Genomic DNA, 26,298 nt, shown 5'->3' on the forward strand with positions numbered 1-26,298 from the left:
TCATTTCCCCTGCTGGTTTACCTTTAAACCAGCACACAGACCTTCCCAAATCCACAGCTGGGATCACAGTGACCACCAGAGCTGCTGCTGCTCCCAAGGAATCCACCAGTGGCACCTCGGGCTGAGCTGAGCTCGCTCACACAACAAGGATTTTCCACTCCAGGAACACAAGTGCAGCTCTGTTTTTATTCTTAATCCCTGTTTTTATTCTTCTCTGTTTTTATTCTTTCATTCTGCTTTCCCTCAGAAAAAATAACACAATTTTATGGATCCAGACACGGACAGAAGGGTTCTGAGGTGCTAAAGGCCAGAAGGGATCAGGGGTGGTCAGATCCATTATAGGGGATATTCAATGTAATAAAATTTTGCAAGGGATTAAGAACAATGTCCATCTGAGAAACACTGCTTTGGAAAGGTAAGGGAATGAGGACCTGCAGGATCAATGGGAATTTGGAGGTGAATACCCCAAGGAAGGAGGGAAACTGCCAACTTATTTAAGGCACCACAGACTTTTCTCCTGCCCAGCTCCAGGGAAGGAGAGGAACTGGTGCCACAGCCACACTGGGGGATAAGTTCACTGGCAAATTATCAACAGGGATGTTTAAAGTGCTTTGCCTTCTCCCAAAATCTGAGTATTAAATTAAAGTATAACATTTTAATAAAATATTTTAAGATAGCTTATTTTCCCTTCCACGGAAAACAGTGATTGTGCACTTCTAAATCCACTGAATTTATGGACAAAAAACATGTTTCAGGATACAAAATGACTCTGCCATTTAAGAATAAGGAACCACAGTCCATGCAAAAAGCTGCCTCTTAGCTAGAATCTGAAGGGCAAAGAGTGGCTCAAGATGAACTTTTGTGCTGAATTAAAAACTAATAAACTCCTTTTTCCCTATGAGGGTTAAAATAATAAACCCGAGCACCAAAACTAGAGATGTTCCAGCACTTTTAGATGTAGCACATTAGTGCATTTCCTAATTAAGAACGAAAAAATTCCATTAAAATATAAAAAGTGCTCAACCATCTTAAGGGAAGGGAAATTTAAAGCACATTAAACTGAATTTCTCAGGTATGTGAGGCCTCCCAAGCCCTCCACAGGACTGTTTGGTGCTGCTCCTGTGACATGCCTCAAAGAGGTTTTTCTCTAGAGACAGAATGTCAACTTTTACTCCTGGTTTATCCTCAGATTTTTAATTTAGAAGCACAGGCAAGAAAAATGCCATCTGTTTGCAGAAATCCTGCAGCCTGCTCTCGTGTGTTCCCAGCTAATACATGACAAAAGCTGACAGGCTCCTGCTTTGGTGAAAAATGTTAAAGAATCTCTCCTGGTGCACGAAGGGGAATTCATTTATTCCCTTGAAAAGCAAAGATCACAGGCCTGGGAAGGCTGGGGGGGACCAGGCAGAGGTTTTATTGCCACTCTCAGAGGACAGTGCTGGGGATCAGCAAACCTGATCAGGATTTGTGCTCTGTGAGGCTGAACAGCTTCCAGAAAAAAGAGCATTTTGGTGTTTTGTTTTTTTTTTTTTTTTGAGCTGCATCCTGCATTTCCCTCAGTGTGAAGCACCTCTCTGAGGTTCAGCTCCCTCCCTGCAGTGCCTGAAGCCCTGACTCACTCCCATCCAGCTGGATCTCTCTGCTGCACACGGGGCTCTGCTGTGAGCTAAACTCCCTTTCTCCAGCTACATCAAGGAGAATTTTAAAGTGGAAATGTATTCCCACTTCGGTGGAGCAGGTTCTGCTTCTTTCTCCTTCATTGTCACGAAATCCTTTACATCTCAAACACACCAACTCCAGCTCCCCTAAGCCACAGATTTCTTCTGACTGATCTTCACTCTGCTTTCACCACCTGCTACTGAGGGGTTTTTTTCCCCTCTCTTTGTTGAGTCTCCACAGGTTCTGGTTTTATCTCTACATTTTGGCTGCAAATCTCTAATTGAGGCAGCGGGAAAAGTTCTCACACAGAGTCCAGGTAAGGTCATGCCTAAATAATAGGAAAAAACATGATATTCAGAAAACTTATTCTGAAAACAAGTGGAAGGTGTCCCTGCCCGTGGCAGTGGGTGGAATGAGATGGTCTTTAAGGTCCTTCCAACCCAAACCAGTCTGGGATTCTGTGACTAAAAGCTGCAGAGAAACAGATCTAATTCAACCAACTCGAACTTCAGTTGCTTTATAAACATCACCCTGGGCAACTGCTTTGAAGTGTGTCCCTTCAAACTGGAATGAATCAGATCCGATAAAAATAAAAATCTTAATAGAAAAATAACAATTTACAGAGGTCTCTCTGCTTCGAGCATTGACAAAAAGGAACATTAAGTCTTTGAAATTCTGTGTTACAGGCTGAGATGGCACGTTAAACATTTGCAACTAATGTGAAATTAGAGAATTATCTGCTGGCTTTATTCACAGTCTGGCTTTAGGTATTTATTATTTAAAAGGTGAAGGAAGCCAACTTTCTGACAAAATAATGATAGGGAGTTTAATTAAATCCATAAGCAGCAACCCAGAGAAATGCAGGGCTGGAAAACAGCTTTTCTCTTCAAATGATTGGATTTTACATATTTGTAGTGACCTGTTTGCATAGAAACAAACCTGTGGTGGTCTGGGAGCTGACACCAAAAATAGTCCCTAAAGATGGGACTTTGCAGCCCCCAGGACTTACTTTGCTGCTCAGGTGACACAGCAGGTTTTGAAGGTGAAGGATTTGCAGAAAGACCCTGTCAAGGGTTTTTCCCCACCTGGTGGGATGTGGCCCTTTGGCTGCCAGAACCACGGGATGTTTCTGTTGTATCCCAGGAGTGCAGCTTTAGGGAATCTGCGTGTTTTAACGTGGAAGAAAGGAAAAGCTCAGGGGTTTAAAGGGAGAGATTTGGAAAGCAGGAATCCCTGTGGCCTTAGGGCAGGGACAGAGGATCCTGGGAGCAGCTGCCTCATTGGGAACAAAGCTCATTGGGAACAAAGCTCTGGCAGGACTTGCAGCAGCAAGAAATGGGCGGTGCTGGGGTGCAAGATTTTCTCTCTGAGCATCATCCCTTGGCTGCTGCAGCCCCCTCACAGAGGTCATTTCTCCTCAGTTGGAGAACACAAGGCCTGGACAGGATGTATTTCTGTGTCAGCAGCCCTTTTTCTCTCTCACACATGAGAAACTAAGAGAATTTCTCTCACTCTGCATTGTGTTGTTAATACTTCTATCTTTTCTTTTTTGAGGTGCAACCACCTTGGCAGCTGCCTCTCTCTGCCCTGCCTGCCTTCAGCTCTTCTAGAGCAAACAAAGGAGCTTCCAGGTGATTCAACTTCCAGGAGCTAGACTCGATGATCCCTGTGGGTCCCTTCCAACTCAGGATATTCCACGATTCACCCTCTATAATTTCCGAGCACCTTCAAACGCTCGATTTAAGCGCATTAACTTCAGCAGTGACAAACGCCAGACTCTGGCAGTGTGGTGGCAGCTTCCTTACCTTCCTCAGCCACCACAGTGAGGGTCACCACGTTGCCAGCATCCTTGATGAGCTGCACGATGCTGTCGTGGGAGAGCTCCACGATGGACTGGCCGTTCACCGCCGAGATCCGGTCGCCCACCTTCAGCTTCCCGCACTGGTCAGCGGGGCTGCCGTCGATCACCCGCCCGATCTTGTGGGGAATCACTGGGGATCAAGGACAGCCACAGCAACACCTTAATACCCACAGAACACCCTGACTAGGAAGGATCAAAGTCCAGCTCCCAGCCCTGCACAGGCCAACCCCAAAATCCCACTGTCTGCGTGTCGAAAAGGCGCCGCGTGGACCCGGAATCGCCGCGGTCGTCCCGGAGAATCACTCCCGCTCCAAAGGGTGGCACTGCTTTACAAGGAAAACCTGCAAACCGTGAGAAATGCTCCACTGGGAGTGAACTGAGCCAACCCAACAGCACGGCCCTGTCACGGTACAGGGTGTTGTGCCTGAAGGAAAACACGGCGAGGAAATGGGTCACATCTGCAGAGGGATGAGTGAGAGCGCGTGGCCCCGCAGCGCTCCGGAGCAGTTGGGTTTTGCCACTCAAAATGTAGTTTTCCATTTCATGCATCCACCCTGGAGCGCTGTGTGGGCTCAGAGACAATTATGGATATCCAGTGTAACACAGAAATCTGGATGCAGGGGTAAACTCTTCCTCCTTGCAACTGAAAATTAACCCTTAAACACACTTCAAAGAGAAATCAAATGTGTCCTGCCAGGGACTGACTCAGTAACCTGGTGAGGAACTCAGCAGTGACCCTGAGCACACCCAGCAAGGTGTGTTACATCAGCTCTGCACAGACCTCATCCCTTGCCCTGCTGAGATGAACCTGCACTTGGAATAATTATCTCCCATTTTATCCAGCTCTCCTGGGTTGGTTCCCTCAGTTCACCCCATAGTGACACTGTGTCCTGCACAGACTCCTCCAGAGGCCAAAGCAACGGGGCCAGAACAGACAGAATGGGGAAAAGAGAAAATTTTAGGAAAAGCAGAAGGCAAAAAAGACTGATTTCAGTTCCTTTCCCAGAGGTGAACACAGAGGCAGAGCTACAGGCAGGAGGAGGGAGGGATGCTCCACTCCAGCACCTCTCCCATGGCTCAGCTTCACCTGTGGCTCCTGTGCTCTCCCCACCACGAGCTGTGCTGGTGCTCAGGAAGGGATCCTGTTTTATGGTTTGCTGCCCCAACATCATGCCTGCAGAATGCCCTGGGCAGCCAGGGAGCTGCCATGGTGACAGGAGAGACCTTCCAAAACCTGGGGCAAGGAGTGCTCGTGGAGCTGCCCCTGTGCTGACGTGGCCCCGACAGAGCAGATCTGCATCACATGAAAGCACAGCAGTCAGCAGCTTTCCCAGGCATCCAAAACAGCCTCTCATTCATCTGGATCCCTGAAAGCACATCAGAGTTGGCTCCTGTCCTTCCCAGATCTCTCCTCAGGGCTCGTCTGTGCAGGAACCGCTGCACAGCTCCTTTGTAGCTCATTTCCAAACACCTCCCAGACCAACCTCCACATGTTCCATAAATGCTTTTCCTGGTACTTCATGTGAAAGCCTCTTTGCATCTCCAAGGCCTGAAGCAGGTTTGATGGATACCTGTTTTCCACAGGTGCTGCTCTCCCAAACACACTTTCTCTGAGGAACACCAAGCACCTGCCTGGATCATCAGCTGGCTTTCCAAAACCACCAGAGCAAACCTGAAACACTTCCACAGTGTCACAGAATCCCAGACAAACTGGTTTGGGTTGGAAAGGACCTTAAAGCCCATTTCATTCCACTCCCCCTGCCATGGGCAAGGACACCTTCCACTAGACCAGGCCATGAGCCACCCAGGATTAAAAAGCCACCAAGGATCATTTTAATGAGCCAGCACACACAGAAGTCACTGTGAAGGAACAGACATTGATGCCTTCTAGCCTTTACCATGAGTTTAAATTTTATTTACACTTCCCTTAATAGACTGGTTTTTAAAGTATTATATAAACCTGAGAGCCAACTGTGAAGAGTGAAGCACTGCAGGGTTGCAGACTTAATTGCTGATTACTTGACTTAAAATAGCCTGGCTAAAATATCCTGGCATCTATCCTGAAGAACCCAGGAGCTTCACATTAAACTGTGGCACAGACAAGTTCTGCAGAGCACAGCTTGTGGATGCACCAGTGCCTCTTTGTGTGTTAGAAACAGCCTGGACCACAGGCCTTGTTTCCAGTACTGGAATTGGTTTCAGTTGCCTTCTATTTTCAGTTCTAATATCAAATAAAGACGGATTTGCAGCAGATCTTCAGACAAAAATACTGTCTGTAGCACAGTTATATTATAATTTATATTGCAGATCATATGAGGAGTGGCTGAGGGAGCTGGGGGGGCTCAGCCTGGAGAAAAGGAGGCTGAGGGGGGACCAGGACCAGACTCTGAATATATGTCATACAAATTCAGCACAATGCTACTTAGAAACAGTTTTTTTCTGTGCCCCTGCTGGTTTTTATTGTGCAGTAAAATGAAGTGAGAAAACAGAAGTGTCTGAGGCTCAATAAAAAAAAAAGAGACACTTTCATTACTATGTCTGGAACCAGCTGAGGAAGTTTCAGGTGATTTACACCAAGGAACTAAAGGAACTGAGTATTTCAGGAGTTATCTGTACCTTCATGTCAGTGAATTGGGTTCATTTGTGGGTGACCACCTAAGCCTGTATTTCAAGGGCTGACAGAGATAACCCAAACCTGATGCCAAAAAAAATTAATCCCAGAGATGATCCTACTCATCCCATCGTGCCAAAATGACTTGACATCCTCTCCCTGGCCCTGCCAGGTGAGCAGCAGCCACCAGCATGAGCAACACAAACACACCTGACGGCCCTGAGCAGACCTGCTCCTGTGCAGGACCTTTCCCTGGACTCCAGACCTTCCTGCCAACAGCTTCTCCCTCACTGCTGGTCACATCACTTCTTTTGGTTTAGCTGTTAACCTTGGTTACTTTGCTGTTTATCCTTACAGCTATGCCTGAGCTATGTTCATGTCTCACAACTGCAATACCACACCAGGCTACTTTTTCATTTTGATGAACTTCACAGACACTCTCTGTCTGACAGCAACAACTTCATTGCTTTCCTCCAAGCACTGCAGCCTCTCCTTTCTCAGAGCCCCAGAATAAATCTTACCTGATTAGGTAAAATAAAGCCAAGGCTGAAACTATGCTTCCATTAAAATGCCAGTGAATTAATGAAGTGTGAGAATCTACATCACCACCAAGGCCTGACAAATATCCACATCCCAAACACTGCCCTGTGGCAAGTGCACAGTCCTGTGGACAGGCTGGTTGTGTAGGATATACACTCCCCTGCTCCCCATTTATGTCACAGTTGGGTGAAAAGGAGCACAAACAAGAAGCAAGACAGTCCAAGGCTCAGCTGGCTGGGCTGGGACAGGGTGAGGGAAAGGTGACTGTGTGAGTAACACCAGCACTGCACAGACAGAGAAATCCCTGGAGAAGCTGCAGCCAGGCTGGGCAGTGGCAGAGCCACCAGGACATGGTACTTACCCCCAGGAGGAGGTTTGTTCTTGGAGGTGAGGATGACAAAGCCAAACCCTTCGTTCTCCTTCCGCTGCAGACGGACATCGTACACCTCCGGGCAGGGCTGGCTGGCAAAGTCCCCCCGGCCGGGGCGGGGAGAGCCATTCTGAGCCAGGACAGGCTGGGCCTCCTCCTCCTCTGCTGGCTTTTCCCCTGGCAGGTAACAGACAGACAACAAATAAGGAACAAACCACACCAAGCAACTCCAGCACAAGTCGGTGGCAGTGCCAGCACAGGGTCACTGATCAGAGCAGGGACCGTCGTCGGCTCTAAATCCCATCCCAGCTCTGTCATTCAGGGAGTCACAGACAATAATCTTCTCTAAACTGCTGATCTGGACACTGATCTAAAACTGCAGAATCACAAGATGCTGCCCTGGATCAGCTCTGGTTTGAATGCTACATGATGATGCCAAAAGACTTGAGAATACGACACGTGGAAGGTTCCCTGTCCGTGGCAGGGGTTTGGGATGAGATGAGCTTTATGCTTTTCCAACCCAACTCGTTCCATGATGTACAGAAAACAGATTGGGTTATTACTCAATTTTCATAGCTTTAGTGGCTGTTTTAACTACTACCTGCAAAAAGGTTTGAAGAAATCACCCCTACATCATAATTTTCAGAGCCTTCCCTGTGTGAGCAGTTCAAATTAGCAGCCACCAGAGCATCAGCTTATTAAATTCTGCTTTTCTCCACTTACTCAGAGCTACAGCTGACCTTCCTCAATCTCAGGCTGCTCAGCTCTAGTGCAACAATTAAAGACTGAAATAAATGATTTCAGAGCAGCTTCAGTGGATGTGCTCACAAGCCCCCAAGTGCTCTGTGTGTCCTGCAGCCCCTCTGGGCAGTCAGACACCTACCTCCAAAGAAGATCTTCCTCCTGACTGTGAGCAGGACCTGCCCATTCCGTGCAGCACTGGTCATCAAATCCAGAACCTGCTTGTGGGACTTCCCTTTCACGGGGACCCCGTCGATGCACATCAGCTCGTCCGCCGCCCGCAGCCGCCCGTCCTTCTCTGCTGCTCCCAGGGGGATGATGGCCCCGATGTAAATCTGTCACAGAGCACAGGAAAGGGAACAGGGACTCAGCACAACACGTAATGCTTGGAATCCAGGTGAATCCAGGCTGATGAGGGCTTTGGGGAAGATGTTTTTAAAGATTATCTCCCTGTCCAGCTCCAGCAGAAACGCAGCCAGTGAGTGTGCTCTGCACAGGCTGACCCAGGAGACAACCCAGGAGCTCAAAGCACTCAATATATACTTTTTAAAAAGTTTTGGGGGATTTCTAACCCTCATTTTCACGAATTCTGCTCCCTTGAGAATATCTGTCAGCTTGCTAAAAAGCCCAACCTTTGACATGAGCAAACACTTTAACATATGTGATTTCTCAGAACCAGTGAAACAAAAGCCTCTGTCACCCATTCTACTTATTCCATTTTATTTGTTTTACCAGGAGTGGGCCAGAGTTTTTGGGGAAGAAGTAAAAGCTTTTGAAAGAACTCAAATTTATTTCTGAGAAGTTGCTTAGACAGCTCCATGCTCCAAGTTGTCTCAGTGCTCAGCTCTAGGTGATTAGATAATGAATTCAAACATTATCAATTCTGTCTGCCCCCACCTCAGAAAGTGCTACTAAATATAACACAGATAAGAACACCACACTCTACTTCATATGCTAGAATCACTTTCAGTTTAAAGGAAAGATTAAGGATAATTACAGCCAGTGCTGTTGGAGGTTAAGCAGTGGTGGGCAGCTCATCTGTGCACAGCACTCATGACATCAGCTCCACACTTCCCAACAGCTATGGCTGTTATGGAAACAAAACACCACAAATGCTATAAAAAAGTGCAGTAGAAGTAACATTCTTTGGGTTTGCTCTTTTCTTTAAATGCATGTTAGGGAGGGGAGGTTAAATAATAATAAAAAAAAAAAAGCTAGCACAGGATCACAGCTGGGAATGGAAAAACTGAATTCCTTCACTGTAATCAGAAAACAATCTGTGTATCTATTCCAAAAGGTTTTCCTCTTCACTTGACAGCTGAAGGAAAGGCCCCTGACATGCAGTGCTTCTTCCCAAAGAGAAATCTTTGCATTTTTGGACATAGAGGGCAATCTTTTGGGAGAATGGACTATCCAGGGGTGTCTGCACTGGCACCTGCCCAGCTGCCTCCAACTCCTTGCACTTCTAAAGGCTCAGTGGGAAAAGTGGGGGAAAAGGGGATGTGACCCCATCCCAACTCTCACCTCTTTTCACTGCATGGAAAAGAACAGCCTGGTGGGATTCTGGCAGGGTGAGCAGCCCCTTCCTTCCACTCCACTGCTCTGGGGATGTGGAGCATTAAATCCCAGGAATGTTCTGTGCCAAGGCCACCACTGGGATCAGGTGGCAACGGGCAAAGGTTGGGCACCAGCAGAGCCCTTTTGAGGGCTCCTGGGACACAGCAACAGCTGCAGAAACACCACTGGCCTCATCAGCCTGACAGAAAACCACTACCAAAGACAGGCTGGGGACTGAAGGCAGCCACAAAGAGGGGAAAAGAAAGGTAATCTGGATTAACTCCTGATCTTTGAAAGGCAGGCACTGAACTGATCAATTTTGCCATCACTGAACTGTCCGGAATGCTGGGAAGTGAGGATTACAGAGGATCACTCTGACAGGAACACACAGGTAACACTGAACAGGTCCACTTACAGGCTGATCCGGCCCGTCCCCTCCAAGCACCCGGAAACCAAAGCCTGACTCTTGTTTTCGCAGGAAAACATCCAAATCTCTTGTGTTTGGAGCTGAGAAAAAACATTTCAAAACATGTAAGGAGCTAATCTTGGATTACTGAAGGATTATGCTTTGGTGGTGCATTCTGAGGTGTCTTATTGACAGAACACAGTAACCAGAAATACAGTAAATAATAAAACAGCCAGATATTCAGTGATGTTCTCTTTCCAAGTGGGAAAAATCAATTTTCAAAAGAGAAATCACAGCTACATTCATGCAGTGGGCCAGGATAAAAGCCAGTCTAACACAGCTCAGAGCTACTTCTATAAACTCTGAAAAGGGCAGCTTTACTTCAGGACTAGTTCATCCTCAAGACCATTTCTGTAATTAACTGTTTTACTGCAAATACAGTTAAAACATTTCAATTATTTTTTAAAGAACATTTTAATTGTTTTTTTTTTAAATGTGTTCCAAAGTTTTCTGATTCCTGCATGAATTATGCATTTTTTGAAACTTTTTATCCACAGGAGGTTAACAAAATTTTATCCACAGAAGGTTAACAAACAGAGTAACAAAGTCTCAGTAGTTTTACCACACATATGACAAAGAAAAAATTCCTTCATAATCGAGTATTTTCAAGTTGATTTACTCACGTTTGTCCTCATAAATAGTCTTAGACTTCAGGTAGACTTCAGAAGGGTCCAGCTTGGGAGAGCCTGATCGCACAGCAGAGGGTGGGAAGGGCATGGGCTGTGGGATGGGATCACTGACAGCTTCCAAACTCCCTGAACTGTCCTGCTTGTCCTTCTGAAACACACCCCACCCACAAAATCCAGATTAAACCGAAGCAGAACTGAACTTGTGGGGGCAAAGACAAGGAACACCAAGCAGAAGAGGAACAAGGGAACAGGGGAGTAAAATTGTGACTCAGTGTAGATTTTCCAGTGGATTTGTCTGACCAGAGGACTGAAGTCTTCCCCTGTGGGACACAGATTTCTACTGGAGACTGGGCTGAGAAAGGGGTTTGAAGGGGTTGCTGCCCAGAGAGGAGTGAAGTTGGGCAGATCCTGGTGGTTACCAGCACATGGGATGAAGTGGGATGCACAGGACAGTCATGGTTGGAGAAGACCCCAAATCCTTGCCAGGCACCTGCCAGGCTCTGGAGCTCAGTCCAGGCCCATGGGCACACACTGCTTCACCAGGGGCACTGTCTCCTGCCCTCTGCCAAGGACATCCCCACGAGCACCAGGGGTGTTCCCAGCCAACACCAGGAGTGCCAAAGGCAGTGTAAACACAGGCCAGGAGGACACACCTGGGTAGTTTGAGGCATTAGAATTCACTATTTGCCTTTTCATGATCTGAGAGCTGCAACAGTCCTGTCAGTATTTCCCAAAGAAAGGACACCAACCATCCTTGTGGTCTCTCACCCTGATTTCCAATGAATTGTGCACTAAAGTAACTCCAAATACTTACTCTGGGCAGAAACCCAGCCTGGAAAACTTGCACGTGGCTGAACCACAGCACGAGCAGAGCAGAGTTAGATCTGCCCTTTCACCAAGAGCACAAGAAACTGCCCTGAGCCATTCAGCAGTTTGACACTTCTTGTATGTTTGTTTATAAACACAAGAGCTTGCCCTTTTTAAGTGAGTTATTTTGCCACACTGCTTAATGCCACTGAGCATCGAGTGCTCCATGGGCTCCTGCACGTGTTGGAAGAGAATGCCAGTCCCCAAATCCAAAGTATTTTTAGCATGGGAGCCACACTGCCAGGGCCTGTGCCCTCCAACTGCAGGGATTTCTGCCCTGATTTATTCAGGGTGGGCAGCTGGATGCTTGCAAGGGATGGAATCTGCAGATCTTATTGAGCACAGTCTGCTGAACACGTGTGTCTGTGTTATCCCACTGCTGGGATACGACTCCAGCACCCAAACAGCAGGATAAAGATAGAAAGAGAAGCTACATCCACATTGTGGTAATGGGGTTCTCCTCAAATGCACTGATTTGTTCTGTACAAGAAGCATTTTTAAAGAAACAGCTGTGCTCAAGTAGCCTAATTTATAACAGAAACATGCATGGCCAACATATGCATTAATATCAGCATTATTAAATCAGAGGGTATTTTATTAAGCCCGAGGATTCTTTACTGAGCTAATATATAGCAAAGATGGCCCAACAGATTGAACTTCCAAGAACATCAAGCCAGAAATGCACAGCTACACAGAGACCTGCTGAAAATATGGATCCAAAGATAAGCATTTCCAGAAGGGAGCACTAACCAGTCCATTAATTCTGTGTGAGGATTGAGAAGAATCAAAGTATCATAAACTTCCTTTAGAAATCCCATTCCACTTTAATAATTAGCAATGAAAAAAAGTAGATACACTCTATTTTGTTTCCCTTTTAATGAGTACTCTGACAGCAGCTGCTTAAAGACAAAGAATTTGTGCCTGCCAAGTAGACGTGGTTTTGCTAAAGCATTTTGTAGATTATTACAGGGAATAAAATCCAGAGGAAATGAGATTACAAAGCAGGTCAGAGCATGCACACAATCAGCCATTTCAGAAAGTAATGGTAGAACTTGATAATCATGAAAAACCAACAATATTACACTTATCATCATACCAGACTTTTGCTGTATTCTTGATTCTTCAGTAGTAATAAGAGAGATATCCATCATCTCCATTAAACAGCTCAAAAACCTCAAAGGGATATTTCCTGTTCATTAGACCATATTTAAGAGTCTGTTTTGCAACCCTAAACCCCTGAATATTCTCCATTAGAAACCAAGTTAAATACATCCCCAATACTCACCCCTTTGGCAGTTTTAGTAGGTGAGGGTGGACCTGAAGAAAATAGAAAGTAATTTCAATAGTAGGTTCCTAAAAGTTTAAACAACATTATAGCAATATAATCAGCTCCTCCTGGGGTGAAAACAGTAACTTCTGCTTCACTCTTCTTTGAAGTGACAAAGTGACCAAAACCATCACTTCAGAGAAGTCTCAATTAGAATTGAAAGCTGTACAACAATGAAAAATATCTATTTCTCTGTTTGCTAAACACTGGTCAGTCAACCAAATCACCCATCAGTTCCTGGGATAAGCAGACTTGTGAATTTGTCTGAGGGAATTTCACTTGCTACAAAGAAATCTAATTATTCCCTTAGCTTATTAGGGAATAATAGCATTTCTACAGAAAAAGACCTGGAGATTCTTGCAAATATCAGTGACTGAAGTGACACTCTACATAAAGCCTGAAGAGACACTGAGCAGCCATGAGCTGCTTCATAATCCACTCAGCTCCCTCTGAGAAACACACACTCTGTACTACAGTTTTCGGGGAGAAGGTGCATCGTGGTCTGTGACTGACAGTCAGTGCAGGGGTATAAATATGCAAATGAAAAATCAGAATTTTTCTGCTATTCCCAGTGATCAGCTCCACCTCTGTTGATGCTCCTTCTTATCTCCTGCAATCCCCTGTCCATTGCAGCCACAGTTACTGGAATGCATTTGGAGAGCCTCAGGAAACTCAGTCCCATCATATGCTTTGCATTATGCTGGAGACCACGTGTTTGCTTTAGCACTCCCCAGATACTTGGAAGAGACAGTGCATAAACATATCATCATATAACTTTGGGAAAAAAAAGAAAAAGAGAAGAAAAACCAAACCAAAACCCCAAACAAAACCCTAGCAACCCCAAAAGCTCAGGGGGATAAATTAAACTCAGAACATAACAGCTCAGAGTCATAATGAGCTGCTGCTTAGCTGTCAAGACTGGACACGATTTAGGGATCACACTAAAAAAGGGACTTTATGAAAAGCTTATAACCAACATGATAACTGTAAATGTATGTCTGTACCTCCTCTTAAGATAAGCAGTGGCACCTCTGCCCCTACTGGGAACTGCTTGAGCACCTCCACCACCTGCAGGTGGGTCAAGCTCTGCACGTTCTGGTGGCAGATCTCCTTGATGACGTCGCCTTTCTGCAGGCCCTGGCACCACTGGCTGTCCAAAATCATCTTCACCTTCTGCCCCATGGGGCTGTCTGCGATGGCAAACCCGAACCCTTTGGGCCCTTTGAGCAGGGGGATGGTGACCAGCTCTGGCTGGGAGCCCCCCGAGGAGGCCAGGGAGACCCTCTGCTCCGCCGCGTCCATGGAGGGGCCGTTCAGGCGCCCGTTGACCAACATGGGGCCCATTTTCCCATTCTGGTCCAACACAACTGTCCCTGCTATCAAATCTTGGCTGGGCACAGCAGCATCTCCTCCCTTGGCCACGGGAGGGCCGTTGATGATGGGTGTGGCTGTCACGATATCCACCACGGGGTCCTCGGTGTCGTCAGGGAGGGGGTAACCCCGACACAGGGTCATGTTCACATACTGATTGACAGGAACCAGCTGGAACATCTGCACAACATCTGCATGGGTATGGCCAAGCACACAGCTCCCATTGATGTCCACAATGACATCACCTGTTGCAAAAGGAAGTTCAACAGCGTCAGAAACAGAAGCAAAACCACCCACACCTGGAGCCAAGAACAAAAGCCTTACCTGGAGGAAATCACTGGGCAGGCTTCAAACTAATTGGCTCCTGGCTAATGCTGCCAAAAAGCACGCAGGATTTCCTCTCTGCTTTTATTCTATTTCATCTCAGAACACAGTGTGCTAAATATATAAAGTTTAATCTGCAGCAGATTTAAAAAAATGATACTGTGCAGCCACGGGAGATGAAGCAGAGCACGCACACTCCTGCAAGCAGATGTCTTCTGCCTTAATTCATATTGTCCAGCATCCTAAACCCAATCCAGAATAAATCGGATTTTTTTTGGCCCTGTGTTTATTTTAGGACTGGCTGAACTTAAGCTAGGATTGCACCCACACACATTCCATACTATTACACTGCTGCCACACGTGGCTCAGAACACATTTTCAAAATAAGTGAAAGTGGGTTTCGGATCCTGAAACCTTGTTTTGTGTTTCCATCATTTTGATGTGAAACTCTGCACGTGCAATACAACATTCCCTGCAGACTGCCTTATCTCTCAAATGCCTGGGCATCAATAAAACAGGAACTCTCTTATTATTCCATGAATTGCAACAGGAATAGCTGCACATCTTTTCATTCCAACAGTTCTGCAGGATTGTTTTCACTTTTACAGAGGTGGAACATGAACCACACGCAAACAAGTTTAAATAATATGTCAGCAACAGAATAGGAAATTGTTTCACAAGTAAATAGAATTAAATCATTCAAAAGTCTTCTTATCTGAAGAGTTTATGTGATACATAAAGAAGCATTTTGCCTTTCCTAGTATGTAAACCTTACAATAAGCTGAACTTAATTAAACATATAGTAACAATGAAAAAGTGTGCAAGTCTTCATGGATTGCAGGAACCCTCATCTCTCTTCTTTCCTCACTTGGCCAGCTCACACAGCTTTGCTTCCTCATTCCTGCTGCAGGTTTTTTGCAGTTTTAATATTTGGTGCTACGTTTTTTGGCAGCAATGAAGCAAAACACAGACCAGGATTCAGTAATGCTGTTTTCCTTTATGTATAGAGAGGGAACAAGTCTGTGAACAACCACGAAGTCAAATGTCTTAGCTAAAGTACTGAAATCTTCAGAAGTGTCCTCAAAGTAGATTTTTATCTAGAACATTGCTTCTTTTCTTTTTCAGCCACTGCTCTGCACAGATCTTTCACAAATCTGAAAACTATTTCATTTAGTGAGGATGTGGATGGAGTCACCCAACCTCCTGTGCCTCGAGCTGTGCTCTCCAAAGCACCCCAGGAAATGGAAGTTTTAGAGAAATAATACTTGACCTGGAGCAATTCTCCCATCTTGTGCAGCAGGTCCATCCTTTAACACATTCTTCACCTGGAGAAACTCATCAGGCCTGTCCCCTCCGATGATTGTGAAGCCAAATCCCATGGTGCTTTTTTTCAGGGATGTCCTTATAAGTGCTCCTGTGAGCTGGGATGGATCTCGAGTGAAGAGAGACTTCCCTGGTCCTTTTGAATTAGGGAATAGAGAGACAGGAAACCAGGGTTAGCTCTGGTAAGTTTTGTGTTTGTTTTTTAAAGTGTCACGAAGGTTAATGATTTGTTTATTGCTGGTTAATCTCTGCAGCACCATTGGGGAGTAAACAAACAGGACAGTGCTACATTAATTTCCCACCTGGGTTTAGGGAATGGAAAAAAATAAGAGGTTTTTAGAACAGATTGTAACAGAGCTGTATCTAAACCTCCCACCTCGAATTCCCAGTTGTAATCCTTGAATACCAAGCTTAAAGTAAATCAAAAGCATGAAAACTCCAGGTGTGGTTTTACCTGCATCTTCCAGCTGGCTCTTCTAACCCTCCACACATCCCAAAGCTGCTTATGACAACCAGTTTCAGAATGATCAAAATGATTTAAAAGCAGGCTTAGTACCTCAGTTCAATCTTCACATTAAAAAATCCTTCAAAAAAACCCCTACAGATTTGGGAGGGCAGCACTGCAGTGGCCAGCAAAAAGACAAGGCTATAATGCCTTGATGAATTCCCAAACTGGGTACTTACAAAGCACACCTGCAGATAAAGACAGAAATGACAAAGACCACAATAATCAGTGATACCTGATTTGGAAGGGCCAGCATCAGCCTGCCCTAGCTGCTTTTTCCTTTTGGCTTCCAATACTGGATTTTCAAACTGAGTTTTCTGGTTAATGTGACTGCAGACACAGAAAAGGCAGGTCAGGGTTTCAGCAGGAAACATTCTGCCTATTGCCCAAAATCCCAACCCCAAAGGATACGTCTACAAACGCTGTTTTTTAATATCTCAGATGAATGCTCTGGAGGAATGAAGGATAAACTCCCATAATCAACCCTGAAAGCATGTTTGTTCTCTCAACAACCTGATTTACTTTGAGAGCCAATAAAATTTTACTCCCTTTAATTACTAGGTAGAGTTATAATAGCTTAGAACTGAGCAAACCTGCTTCTTCTCTTGACCCATCTACTTATAATGTTTACAAACTCAGGCATCACCTTTTTACAGTAGATGCCAGTACAGTACAGAGGGGGAGAAACAGTAAATTTGAGCATAATTTAAATATTTCGGCTTTGCAAAGTGAAAAATGTTTGCTCTTTCTCTGAAGCTACATTTTCAACTCTACCAATTTTCTTCTCCATGGTTAAGGAGAGATTTAATTTCCTCTGGCCTGAAGGAGATTCCAAAGAGCTCTTGCAGCAGTTTAGTGGTTATTTACTTGGCTCTTTGGAGACAGCAATGAGCTACAAGTTATTTTTGCTCTTTTACAGTTACCAGGTGCCACTCTTAAATCAAATGACCTTGTTTTTGTTAAAGCTAAGAAAAATTACATCAGCTCATTCACATTAATAAATTACTTTGGTTGCTACTTGCTTTCCTTCCCCAAATGAAAATACACTCCAGTAAGTCTTCAAGGTCACACCATGAATTGTCCCACATGCCAGTGCTGCAGAAGTTTGTACCATGAACTCACTGCTCCCAGAGCTGTTTTTACTGGACATATTTAACACCTTCATAAAATCCCCGAATGGTTTGGGTGGGAAGGGACCTCAAAGCCCATCCAGTTCCACACCTGCCATGGGCAGGGACACCTTCCACTAGACCAGGTTGCTCAGAGCCCCATCCAACCTGGCCTTTCACTGCATTACAACCTACACTTATCAAGCATTTGATTATTTCCTGCTCAGTTCATAATGATGTCAAACCAATAACTGGCACTTACTCGACATAGTATGTTCCATACTGAGGGTCTTCTATTTTCTCCCATCCATAAGGAAGTTCTGCAATCAGAAAGACCAAATTCTTCATTACAGTGGAAAGCTATCTACAAATATCAGAGTTTTTATGAAAGATCACATAGACTCGTGGAAAATATGAGGAAAGTACAGGTCCTATTTTCTTCCTTGATGAAGGTTATGAGTTTGTTCCAGGGAATCTGAAGCCCTGTAACTCTCACTCTTTCTTCCACTAGATGATGAGACTTATATTCAACAAAAATCACACCACTTTAAACATACAATAAACTTAAGGACCTATCTGATAAAGGTCCTGGAAGTTACATGAAAAAAGCTCCTTCCAATGGCAAATTAAAATCTGGTAAGATGGTGCCCAGCAGCTCATGACTGACTGAAGGTGGTAAGCAGTTACCACAGAGGTCAGATTATTCTAGTTATCCTGACTATGGTAATTCAAATATTAGAATAATGGATACAGCCAGGCAGCCAGGCATTTTAAGGATAAATTTGCCCTGCAATCTTGTTGGAGGCTGCCCTAAGTTTGACAGTAACAGGAATTTCCCAAGCATATGACAGCATGTTACCAATTACTAATACCAGCATCACTCCACAGGGTGTGACAAAAAACCCAGTGGGTCTATTCATTTAAATACTGTTCACTTGGATACCCTGCATCTCTGTTTAAAGTGCTCTTTTTTATCCTGTGGTGAGCTGCACATATGTTTAATAAGCAGCAGTGTGCAGCCATTGCTCCAGCTGGCTTTATTATGGATCCGTGGCTGTTGGGCTGGGCAATTTTGGAGCAAGACAGGCTATTCTGAAAGCCTGCCTCAGCTTTTGGAACATGTCAGGCATTTGCTGAAGACAGAGCTATCTGATACTCTTCTCTAGCTGACTAAATTGCCTGGCTATGTTGGAAATGGTTGCAGGAATTGCCTGCAGGCCACTCATGGACCTGACCTGTGAGGCTTGAAGCGACAGTGGGAGGCATTGAAGGGAGTCAGATTGTTCCCTCTACTTTTGCATTCAAACAAGACATCATGTCACATGCAACAGTTATCATTAGCAATATGTATTATGCCATATCTTCATTATTATTTCTATATTCTGCTATTTATGGGCCTTCTCCTCCTGCCATAATTCCACCCGCACAACAGTGAGATCGTCACTCACGTGCAGCTTCCTCCTTAGCAATGACAGTCACTGGAACAAAACATCTCCTTCTCTGCTCAGGAGTGCAGATAAACCCTTGGTTCAGCCAGATTCTGCTGTTCCAGGGAAAATACACCATAGACTTTCCCAGTCTTATGTAAACTCCTACAGCCACCAAACCAGGGAGACTCAGCACGACGCTGCTCCAGAGTCACCTCGACCAGGAAGAAGCTTCTACCACAGCAGTAATGGATTGTATCCAGCTGGGATAAACTCAGACATTTATCAGTGACAGGTGACAAATGAATTCTGAACATCTCACCTCCATCTTCACAATCTTCAGGGGCTTTGGCCTTCTTACAGAGCCGGGGGTCGAGCCACGTGGTTGTCTTGGTGTTGTGACTGTGGAGCAGAACATGGGCCATTCAAAGAAGAAACTCCCCCAGAATGAAGAAACTTTACTCAAGTATTTACTGTTGTAGGGAAACTGCAGCCTTTAGATAATACAACCTTTATTTGTGCCTCAGTCACATCATAAAACTGCTAAAAAGAAAAGGCACCAGCAGAGTGGAGACTCCCCAGAGACACAAACCCTCTCTCCAGACCCCAAAAGCTCATGTGGGAATAGCAGCTGTCTCTACCTGATAGGAAAAAATATTTTTAGCCTCTTCATGTGCTTAACTCTCAGGGAGGTTTCTGTTTCATTTTTGCCTTGTAATTCACAAATGAGGCAGTTTCACAGGTGCACACATGAGCTGCTTCCCTATCCTGGACTTTCATCTGGGCTGTCTGTATTTTGAAACGTGCATTCCCAGCCAAGGAACACAAGCAGAGAAGAAAGAATAAACAAGGTCTCAGATTTCAGAGAAATCTGACATAGTGAAGGTTTCTATAATTATATAATTAAGTTATAAATATATATATATATTATATAATTAAGTTATAATTCACTTAGCAATACCCACCCAGCTTTGTATTTGTGAGATACAAAACCTATAACAAACAAACTGACTTTGCAGTTTCCCTGCACAGTGGCAATTGCACCGAGCGTGCAACATCAGCAGGGATTTTAACAGCAGGAATATACTTAATTTCATAAAGAACCAGAAGCAGTAAGAGCAGAAAAGAGGTGCAAGAGCAGCAGCAGCTTCCCAAGCTGCAGCCAGCAGCACTCCTCCCCCCCAAGGGCACAACAAACCCTCCCTGGTGCTGGTTACTCACTCGATGAAGTAGATCATGCCAGTGTCTGTGTAGGCCATCTCCCAGTTCTTGGGAAGGGGTTCCAGGGTCTCATCCCTCGACAAGTAATTTCTGAAGTCCATGTTGCTGCTTGTCTGGTTGTAGCTGGGAACAGGTTTCATCCAGTCAGGAGAATCTGAATGTTTTTCTTTGTTTTCTGCAGTTGTTCAGGGAAAGTGTTACTATTTGTCAGATGCTTATGTTGTTTCTCACAAAGAACCACCCTCTTAATCTGGCTACGAGTGGATGTCAAACACGTCCCTGTATGTGATGTGCATTTTTCCACTTTTTTTTTTTTTTCTTTTCAGCTGTGAACTTTGCAAAGCTGACATGAAAACACTGAACTCTGCTCTTCCCCTGCCAAACAGAATTAACCTTGTATTATGTGTCTGAGCCTACCCTGAAAAAAATCAACGCTGGCAGAACTCCAAGTTGACTACACTTTGTTGCTGCTCCTACAGAGAGAGCAGTGTTTGCAATGCCATAATACAACCCCAAAAATCCTACTAATATTCCTCAAAGCACCAGAAGGAAATGCAGAGAAGACCCAAACTGCCAGTAAAACAAACAACATCCCTCCTACAAGCCACAAGCATAAAAAAAAAAAGTCCCGAAAATCCCTGCAGGAAACTTTAAAATGGAAACCTCCACCCCTCAGAGCTGAGATTATGCTCAGTACCCTCTGTGACATGATGATGCCCACGACCTTCACCCCACCACCAGCCCCTCTGTGGCGTTGCCAGCCCTAAAACTGGCAAGTTTAGGTCAGGTCTGGTCAGTGTAAGTCTGTCTTAAACACTCACACACAGGATCAGCTGCAAATGCAATGTGACAGCTCCTCTCCACCATCAGTTCTTCCCCCTCGAGATGAGTAACCATGACAGCAAAAGGAAAAGGGCATCCTGCCAATCTAGGAAAGGTCCTGCTGGACACTGCTCCAGCCTCAACACACTTGGCTTTATTTCTCTCCACAAGCTCTCCCTGGGTGGTTTCAGGTGGTGTCATAGCTCCCTCAACCAAAATCATCTGAAAATTTTTACAGCACGAGCTGGTGCTGCCCCTTAAACCAACCCCCTCCCTAAAATCTCCCATTTACAAACCCTCAAAATTAAACAATAACATTGACAGGGCACGAATTCTGCCCCGTGAAGGGCTCTGTTTTCTGAAGAGTGGATAAATTTTTCCTTCCTGCTCATGTAACTGGCCCATCCCCAGCACCACATGTTCTCCACCGAGCAGTGCATTCTATGATGCAATTGCACATCTGGCTGGGGGAACAGCTGGTTCTGTTTAAAAGATCATTTCAAAACAGAGCAGAAGCACCAGCCTGAAGAGAAACTGCCTTCAGACTTGAGCAAAACTAAGGAAGCAGGAATGTTATTTGTAAACTCCTTATCCATTTATACAATACTCCAGGGAATGTCTCCCCTTGTCAACCAACCTATCCCTCCACTGCCATTCACTGCCTCCTTTTCCTCCTCTTCCTCCTCTTCAGGGAGAGAACTTTCCATCCTTTGCATTTTGCTGACAGAAGTGGTTCTTTTCCTCTGCGATTCAGTATCAAAATCATTGTCAAAAAGAACTTGATCCACTGGATCAGGCTGGAAGGGGCTGGGCTCTGCTGGAGGCTTTGGAGTACCGTAAAAATTACCTGAAAATGAAGCAAAAATCAGGCTCAATAAAGCACTGACACTGCTGAAAGCACTGGCAGTGGCTGTGGGTGTTTTGTTGCCCATGTAAAGGTGTTTTGGTGAAAACTGAACTCCTCAAAGAAAACTCCAGCACTATCAAAACCCAATCAACAGTCAAAGCCTATTTATTCCTGCATTGACTTTTTGCCAGTGCTGCTATTAAATATCAGAAAACAAGAGGTTTAATTCAAGATTTCTATCCTGCCACAAGTTTTCTAGAGAAAAAGATGGATTTGTTACTTTGTCTGGAATTCACTAATACTCCATAAAGAGACTTGGGGAACAATCTGAGAGAAGCAAAACAGTGAAAATCAATTTTTCTTACTCCATACACTAATTTAACAGAGTAATATGCAAGAACAGAAACACACTGAATTCAAAAAGCAAATTAATTTTGTGCAGAAACATAAAGTATCTATTTACATAAAAGCAGTTAACAAAGAATTGATTTTAAAACCTTCAATTTTCTACTGACAAGACACTTGCTAAACAAAGCTGTTAATATGGCTTCACCTAAAAATGACTTGTACTTGAGAAAAAGGAACAGATTTTTGCCTTCAATATTTTAATCTAAAACACAAAGGAATCATCTGCTGTTTTCTGGAAAAGAATTTCAGCAATTGACCTCTCTCCTGACTGCTCATATGATTTTTATTAAGGAATTGAGAGCACAGCAAGAAAGCTTCCCAGAATTCCTGCTGGGGTAACTTTTAGTGCCTGGATATGGTTTTGACCATGTAAATAAAATAAATAAGAATCCCTTCTGCAAATATCAGTGAGGGTGAGGCTCAGAGTGGGGACAGTCAGATAAAGGGCAGCTGAGGGGAAACAAAAAAGCACTAGTTTAGCCTAAATTTGCTCAGGAGATTTCCACAGAGAGGACAATGTCAACAGTGTGGGACATGGAAAACAAGAGGCACAGAGCCTGTCACAGGATTGTCTACTTAGATAGTTTATTTCCTTTTCTTTTTTCACCACCTTCATTACAGTGTTTTTCCCCACCACATTTAACAAAACCAACTTTGCTCTAGATTTGGACAATCTGGTCTAGTGCTGCTCAATTTTTCACTGGAAAATGCTTTTGTTTCCCTGCTGGATCAGAATTCCCCTCGCTTTCTGCCCTTTTGATGCACATCTGTGAGGAGAACGTGGCCCTGTTCTCTGAGCTTTACACAAAATCAGCTGAATTCTGCTCAAATTGTACCAGGCACAGACAAACCTTTTCAGAACGCTTCCAAAAATGCAACGAGGAAAATAATCAGGTGGCATTAAGGCTGGTTGAAAGGACAACCCGTGATTTAGCCCAGAGCTTCAAAACCAAATCACTCCCCCTCTTTTAAAGGTAACCCAAAAATAGACTCACTACTGCCTCTCTGCTACTTTCAGATCATCAAATGGGCAGGAAAAGTGGCACCACAGGAGCTACACTTGGACTGAGATCCTGGACATGAGTACTGAGCCCTTATTCCCATTCCATTAAACATCACCAACGTACCATCATATGTTCCACTTTCTAGCAAGGCTCCACTTTCTTCCAGTGCTTTAAACTGCTCAACAGGAATGAAATTATAGTCTACCCCAGGGACTTCCCCATCTCTGGGAGCCCTTGTAGTGCCTGCAAAGACAGAGAAAACACTCTTGTAAGATACTTAAGTGCTGCCTGTTACCAAATGCTGCCTGCTGTAAAATTCAGTAAAACAATGTATTTTTGAATCTTTATACAGTGATGTCACTCCAGTAAGAGTTAGAACAAATGGTGAGCAAGTGAACAATAATGTATAAAAACTGGGCCAATAAGTTCCATAGGAATGACAGTTCTGGTACTGACAGAGGAGGAGAGAAAAAGCTGGATGAGCTGGTAATTACAGAGAATTCTTTCTTATGCTCAGTGAACCAAAAAAAACAACTTCTGTGGCAGCTGACGACGCCTGGGCCAGGCAATCCCAGTCTGGGATTCTGGGAACAGCCGTGGTATTTTATTTGAACCCAGCTGGAAGGATGCTCCATCTCCCCCTGCTTCCACCAGTACCAACTCTCTAATTTGCAATGAGCTCAGCGTGACTAAGCACGTTTGATTTTTGGGTCACCAAATCCATAACTAGGCACAAAACTTATTTTTTAACCTTACAATTGAGAGTGTAATTCAGCTACACTCCAAGCCCTGGCTGTAGGTCAGCTTTTTCAAAGCAATCAGTAAATTGCTGTGTTAATGCAGAGGTTCTCAAAGGGTTGTGTCTATGAAAATAGGCCTCCCATAGTTAAAACAGCTTAATTAAAGCTCTCCTGGAAAGGACTGCACTGATTCATTACTGCCTACAACCTACCAGCATTTTAAAGGCACATGTCAATTTTGTCAGGCAGCAGCATGAACAAGAGCTAGTAAATAAAAGATAATAACAGTGAAATGCAGTTTAAGAAAGCCACAAACTCTTGGGCGTGCTCAGAGAGAAGAGAACAGAGTTCCTGTAAATACAAAAACGTTAGTTGACAAACTTATAAGTTTTCAGTGCAATGAATGTTAAAATCCAGTCGGTGATGAGCCTTTTGAATCAGTCTGTCTTCTCAGGATGATCAAACAGCTCCCCTGCACTCTCTGCCACTGTCACCCCTTCTGCACACAGCCCCTCCTGCCACCCTGTTTCTATCACTGAAACACTCTGAGCCTGGAATTCTGAGCTTTTTTCCTCTTTTTCAGTCCATATTGGCTGCACCAATTCGTGGCAACTTCACATATCAAGCTATTCCAGCAAAACCAGAAGTTCCTGCTGCAAGGTAAAGCTATAAACCAGATTAAGAGAGAAGGCAATTAAAGCTCATAAATGATTGTTAGCAGGAACAGATCAAATGAGGCTGACCTTTACATACTTACAAGGGATGGTTCTCAAGTAGAGATTGTCTCTGATCACTTGCTGGAGTTTGTGGTCTATCGAGCCCTTCTGGAACTGAAGGCTCAGGTAGTGGCGCAAGTCTTTGTTGATGACTTTTCCTTAAAAAACCCAACAGACGAGAATAACTTGTAAAAATTAAGCAGGATCTCACCACAAGAATTGTGTTTCACTGCTATATAAATGTTTCAGAGAAAAAAAAGAAAGCAGTGAAAGAGTTGGGTTGTTTTAAATGCAACGACCTGAAGAGAAAAAAATATTCTGTGGGTTGGAAGGGACCTTAAAGCTCATCTTGTTCCAGGACACCTTCCACTATCCCTGATTGCTCCAAGCCCTGTCCAACCTGGCCTTGGACACTTCCAGGGATGGGGCAGTCACAGCTTCTCCCATGCCAGTCCCTCACCACCCTCACAGGGAAGAGTTTCTTCTGGCACAGTGATTTTAAGCAGAGCTGAGCAACAACCATCCAATGCCAGCATCTCCCAGGCAAGGCAGTGACAATATTCTGGAGTCATTTGAAAGTCAATAAAAAGCATTCAAATAGAAAACGTATTACCAAAATTCAAAGTCTCCACAGACAGCAAACTACTGTCACTGTATTTTGAAGCAGTTTCCATTCAATTTACACCTACTCACTAGTCACCTGAGCTCAACATTTTGTCACAAGGGAACCTGCATCCTTGGTATTATAAAAAGAAAATATTTCCTTTTTAAAAACATTGCATAGTAGAAGAGAGTTGGGTTTTTTTTTTTACAATTACTCCTTTGCAATACTTCTGTCAGGTATCATTAGTGAATCTGTCACATCACTGGAGAACCACAGCCCCTTCAGCACACAAATAACTGAGCTCTTGTATTACTGCCTCATCCTTCTGACAGGAGGGTACAAACCAATCTTTTGTACCCTGTCAGCCTCCCAGAAAGCACATTAAACAGGGTTCAGTGACCTTGGTAAATTTAAGTTACATACTACAGCAGCACACTCGGGGCTTTAGGGAAAAAGCTCAGCCTTTGTCTCCAAACCCAGCCCAGGAGATGGGCAGCAGCAGGAGAGTGCTGGTGTAGCACAACAGCAGGGAAAAAAGCTGGAACAGAGGGCTGCTCCTGCTAAATTACGTCACCAACAGGTTATGAAATGCATAAACCTGCCCTAGGAAAGGTTCTGACAGGAGCCTCTGAAAGCCTGTGAGCCCAACTGGTGAGGAGAACACCTCAACCAGGGCACAGACCCACATCAGCCCTCGCCCAGAGCTCACCTGCACCTTCAACCAACATTTCTGCACTTACATAAATGTCACATTTGGAAAAAATCCCAACACACCCAAACCATCAAAACCCTTCCACCGCTAACCAAGTTTGCCCGACCACGTTTCACTCCCAAAAAAGTTCAGCTGAATGTTTTGGTTGTGGCAAGTTTACACTTTCCCCTTCCCTTCCAGCCAAGTTAAGGGCAGGTCACACCTTGTACTCATCTCTCAAACACGACCTCAGCGACCACCACCGACCACCAGCAAACAGAATTTCAACCTGCACCCTCTTCCCTCCAAACAAAACTGTGGCAAGCTGAGGAGCATTTCCAAGTGGAACCAAGATTACCTATCAGCCCTTCAGAGAGGCCTGTGCTGTCCACAAATTAACCAAAACCCAAGTAAAACCACCTTAAGCCCCCAAGCAAAGTAAGAAAAAGCTCAGAAGAGGCAGCACAGCCTGTGTCGAACAGGAGCCCTGAGCTCCAAATGAAGTCGATTTTTCACCTGTTTTAACACTTAATTTATTTAAAAATTACATCCAAACCC

At 44.5% G+C, this 26,298-nt stretch overlaps 1 protein-coding gene across 1 annotated transcript in view; it reads right to left on the minus strand.

The window, feature by feature from the left end:
• The window catches only part of MAGI3 (membrane associated guanylate kinase, WW and PDZ domain containing 3), a 35,264-nt gene extending 9,487 nt beyond the window's left edge, over positions 1 to 25,777 (minus strand). Inside the window, exons 1-16 of the mRNA XM_029962484.1 lie at positions 25,759 to 25,777; positions 24,487 to 24,603; positions 23,113 to 23,232; positions 21,368 to 21,577; positions 19,909 to 20,083; positions 19,010 to 19,089; positions 17,523 to 17,580; positions 16,387 to 16,481; positions 15,594 to 15,782; positions 13,633 to 14,244; positions 12,587 to 12,618; positions 10,429 to 10,582; positions 9,755 to 9,846; positions 7,925 to 8,117; positions 7,033 to 7,218; positions 3,430 to 3,650 (exon numbers count right to left, since the gene is read on the minus strand). Of these exons, the coding sequence (XP_029818344.1) occupies positions 3,430 to 3,650; positions 7,033 to 7,218; positions 7,925 to 8,117; positions 9,755 to 9,846; positions 10,429 to 10,582; positions 12,587 to 12,618; positions 13,633 to 14,244; positions 15,594 to 15,782; positions 16,387 to 16,481; positions 17,523 to 17,580; positions 19,010 to 19,089; positions 19,909 to 20,083; positions 21,368 to 21,577; positions 23,113 to 23,232; positions 24,487 to 24,603; positions 25,759 to 25,777 (2,553 nt within the window). The remainder of the gene's footprint in view (positions 1 to 3,429; positions 3,651 to 7,032; positions 7,219 to 7,924; positions 8,118 to 9,754; positions 9,847 to 10,428; positions 10,583 to 12,586; positions 12,619 to 13,632; positions 14,245 to 15,593; positions 15,783 to 16,386; positions 16,482 to 17,522; positions 17,581 to 19,009; positions 19,090 to 19,908; positions 20,084 to 21,367; positions 21,578 to 23,112; positions 23,233 to 24,486; positions 24,604 to 25,758) is intronic.
• Between the last annotated feature and the right edge of the window lie 521 nt (positions 25,778 to 26,298).

The sequence above is a fragment of the Manacus vitellinus genome, unplaced genomic scaffold, assembly GCF_001715985.3.
Source record: "Manacus vitellinus isolate BGI_N305 unplaced genomic scaffold, ASM171598v3 scaffold_47_pilon, whole genome shotgun sequence".
Lineage (NCBI taxonomy): Eukaryota > Metazoa > Chordata > Aves > Passeriformes > Pipridae > Manacus > Manacus vitellinus.